Below are 4,164 nucleotides of genomic sequence, written 5' to 3'. Positions count from 1 at the left end.
TATAATGTGTTTATTATAACACAATGAGTCAGTAGGCTGTAGGGCATATGCAGGTAAATGAATAAAGCAAGAGAATTGTCATTTTATGCACCCTTTACACTGTATGTGTGTTTTATTTCATTGTGCCGAGAATAAAAGGCCATTCCAGAAGCATTTCATTAAACAGCTAATTACTATGCATTGATAGCAATATCCCAGATAAGAAAATGCACTGAATTTATTGTGCATATTGCGTCACTAATCATTTGTGTTTTTCATGGGCCCAAATAAACAATTACATTAATAGAAAATGTCTATGTTTTCCACAGCCGGACACACATTAACGTTTAGCAGTTGGACAATTAAACATGCAGTTAGAGATTTTCAAGCAGGTGCAATTCTGCTCCAGCCCCCCCCCCCCCCCCCCCCCTCCTCGTCTGCCTCACCGTTGCCGCTTTATCTTGGTGTGGTGTCAGTTGTGGTAACTTTCTCGCATGCAGGTCTGAAATGCTGAACGCGGAGGGGAGGAGTCAGCCTAGTGAGCTGTGCAGGTTTATAGAGCGGTAGACGGAGGGGCTGGCCTTACGGGGTGTGTGTGTGTGGGGGGGGGGGGGCGTAAGCTGGAGATACGCCAGACAGAGAGAGGGAGAGAGAGAGAGAGGGAGAGAGAGGGAGGGAGAGAGGGAGGGAGAGTCTGCATGTGCAGAGAGCCGGACAGCTTGGGGGGGTGGGGAACTCAGACAGGCATCGGGGCTGCTGGCTACATTCTGTTCTCCCCACTCTTCTGAGTGCAGCTCAGAGTAAGCGGCGAACAGCCTGCAGCATCAGTATCATACTGCTTCACAGTACGGTGATGAAGAGGAGGCCAGTATCCCTCCTGCCGCAGCACAGGTAAGCAGCCGGACGCTCCTTGCATTGCCTTATTGTCTTGAAGTGAGATTAAGGTTTGTTCTCTGGCAAGTAAACTGAGGGAAGTGTTATCTGGATACATTTTTTAAAGCATTTTGTTCCCAGGCCTGCAAATGTCTTCTGAGTTTTGTAAAATTATGACATTTTCTCTTGAAAAAGTATGACAGCTTTCTGTGACAGCTTTAGTCAGATATTATGAGGCAAGTATCAATGCACTGCATATATGACTAAATACTAAAGAAAGAATTTTATTTTGGGATGGATATAGGAGAATATTTCTGATGTTAAAAGTTTGACAAGAGGAGAAAAAGAGAGTGAAAAGATGAGCTTGGTTACGGATGGTTCTTCTAAAGCCTGAAAGTTGGTAATGCACCATGGTTCTGCAAAGAGGACACAAATACACCACAGATATGGACACCAGTTCAAATGGAGATGTGTTCAGAGGACTGGAGGCTGAGCCGGTGGATGAGGTGTTCAGCCAAGTTCCCCCCAGTAAGGACCCCAACTGGTGCAAGACCCCCACGGGGCACATAAAGAGGCCCATGAACGCCTTCATGGTCTGGTCACAGATCGAGCGGCGGAAAATCATGGAGCAGTGGCCGGATATGCACAATGCAGAGATCTCCAAGCGCCTGGGCCGGCGGTGGAAGTTACTGCCGGACTATGAGAAGATCCCCTTCATCAAGGAGGCCGAGAGGCTGAGGCTGAAACACATGGCAGACTATCCCGACTACAAGTACAGGCCGCGGAAGAAGAGCAAGTCCTCCATGCCAACCAAGGCTGGGGAAAAGACCCCTCAGAGAGTCGGCAAGTCCCCCCTGGCCCGAGGAGCCGTCGTCACGGGACGGGGGCTTAAAGGAAAAGCTTCGGCTTCCAAGCACCAGGTGCACCTTAATCAGAAGTCCAGAAGCTGCGATGATGATGCCAGCGAGAGCAACACGGGAGACTCCGAGTGGAGCGGCCCGATGGCCCCACGGACTGGGAACCGATTTCAAGGCCCTGTGTCGCCTGACAGCCCATCAGCTGATGACCAGCGCAAACTCAAAGTATCTGCTTCAGTCCTCTCTGGTCCAGCAGCCCTGCCAAGCACCGTGAACTCAGCGCCTCCGGCGTGTGGAGAGACCGAGCCCAGCACCTCCGCTGCTGGAAGGTCCCCCACGTCGACCTCCACCAGCTCCTCCTCCCTGATGTCATCCACTTCGTCCGACGAGGAGCTCGAAGAGGAGCTCCTGCACATCATCTCGAACGCCAGCTTTGATAGCATGCCTGTGGAATGCACCTCTCCAGACAAGGACATGGAAGCCTTTCAAACCAACTCAGGGTCCCATTTCGACTTCCCCGACTACTGCACCCCGGAAGTGAATGAGATGATATCCGGGGACTTGCTTGTACCCAGCATCTCTGACTTGGTGTTTACCTATTGAAACTACCCCCCTACCGTGATATCATCAGGTTAACCTGCCCACACAAATGCCTCCCCGGTGACGGCTGCAGTTCCAGTCGTCACGGAAACTGAACGAGGCCGCACCCCCCCCCCCCCCCATCATTTCTTGTCCAGGCTGATTTCAGTGGATCCTGAAAGTGCCATTGCCTGAGATATTTGTAACGTGACACATCGTTGTCGGCTGAGGGACAGACGGCACGGGATTTTTCACGCAGAAAATGTATGTGGAGCAGATGGCAGGTAGAACCGGCGGTTTTGGCACCGCGGCCACTTTTGTGAACAGCGCCTCCTAAAGGAACCTGAAATTTGACATATGCACTTAAAATGTTGCAACATTGTAGATGTAGTTGACAGTTTGTGCTAAGAATACTGATGCTACCAACGTAATACAGCAATTTTTTTCTGCTACAGACATATTGGCATACTGCTTACTGAGTTTCATACTCATGACAATTATACATATACCTAGCAATGATCAAGATTGTTAAGATCATAAGTTTTATTATAACTATTAACTATAGTGATGTCACCAGAAGAAATTGTTTCTCCTCAGACTTCTAAGTCCCTGTTTTTGTGCACAGACAGAAAGCAAAAATAAGGGGAGCATGCAGAATGAGATGAGCTGCTCTGAAGCAAGCTCACTACAGGAATGAAACACTCCTCACTCAGTGGATCCTAGTTATTTCCAGCTGATGAGACGCGGAAGCCGTTAGCGGACGACTGTGATGTGGACGTGTGGAGATTCGTGAGCGAGGCAATAACCATGAAGTGAAGGAAAGGGCCAAATGCAGTTTACTTCACTGACACCTATAATTGTGTAACAACACGTCATGAATAGCATGAACCGCAAAGAATCGGCAGAATGCAGATCTTCCTGTGCCTGTTGTAGCCAGATTAGGCTCCAGCGTATAGGCTGTCAGGGATTTTCTTTTCTTGGAGAGACGCATCTGTCTGTAGGGACAGTGTATTTTGTACGGGGGGGGGGGGTGGGGGTAGAGGGGGCTGCTCGGGGCTCTGTGTTCATCGAGCGTCTGCCGGGGAGATCACGGCCTCAGCCTGGTAAAATGCATGTCATGTCTGCAGTCTCGCTCCAGCTGCCTGATCAGGCCAATCTGTGAATGGGGGGGGGGGGGGGAATCTGTGTCTGCCAGCTGTCCTCACTGACTCTCTCAGGAATCATTTGTCTGGGTCCTAGTGCCTCCCGCCGATAAGCTGCCTGCGTCTTTTCCTTGGGATGGGGGCATCGCCATGGTTGGGGGATGGAGGGGGGAGCGCAGACAAAAGACCCGACTGCTTGCTTTTCTCCACGTCTGCCTCCTTTCTCCTCTCCCCCTTCTCATTGTCAAATATCTGCAATTTATCAAGAACTGAGAAAAAAGAAACTCCTTTATTTTGTCCCAAGCAGCTATCCGTAAAGAAGACAAAAAACATCTTGCATCTTATATAAACTGCTAATCCCATTAAACTCAAATCACCCTGATAGGATGCCGGTCAGTTAAGGGTTTCCACACTTTGCTGGTAGGAGGATGTTACATGCGCGTGTTGAGATGACTCTGACTGCCTCGATTGCATAATCTATAGTTGTTACCCTGACAGCTGGAAAAGGATTTGCTTACATTTTCTACACCTCCTAGAAGAACAGGAATGATGGAACTGAAACAAGCGTTTTATTTTTGGCTAAATAATAATGAAATATCATCAGCAGAACCTGGGCGGTTTTTGGCAATTCCCTGCACAATGAATTCTGGGCCATGTTACAATTTCTCACCAGCCAATTCAGGTACCCACAGACCTGTTGGGGAAAAAAAAAAAGAGTTTTCTTTGAAAAGCTA

General features: G+C 49.0%; 1 protein-coding gene across 1 annotated transcript; it reads left to right on the top strand.

Annotated features, from left to right (window-relative positions):
- Nucleotides 1-716: 716 nt before the first annotated feature.
- On the top strand, nucleotides 717-3,294 carry sox12 (SRY-box transcription factor 12). The gene is made up of 2 exons (XM_023837864.2): nucleotides 717-870; nucleotides 1,157-3,294. Exon 2 carries the CDS (start codon nucleotides 1,263-1,265, stop codon nucleotides 2,310-2,312), a length of 1,050 nt encoding a protein of 349 aa, XP_023693632.1. The 5' UTR covers nucleotides 717-870; nucleotides 1,157-1,262; the 3' UTR covers nucleotides 2,313-3,294.
- The last annotated feature ends 870 nt before the right edge of the window (nucleotides 3,295-4,164 follow it).

The sequence above is a fragment of the Paramormyrops kingsleyae genome, chromosome 8, assembly GCF_048594095.1.
Source record: "Paramormyrops kingsleyae isolate MSU_618 chromosome 8, PKINGS_0.4, whole genome shotgun sequence".
NCBI lineage: Eukaryota > Metazoa > Chordata > Actinopteri > Osteoglossiformes > Mormyridae > Paramormyrops > Paramormyrops kingsleyae.
This window is presented reverse-complemented; position numbering and strand designations above follow the sequence as displayed.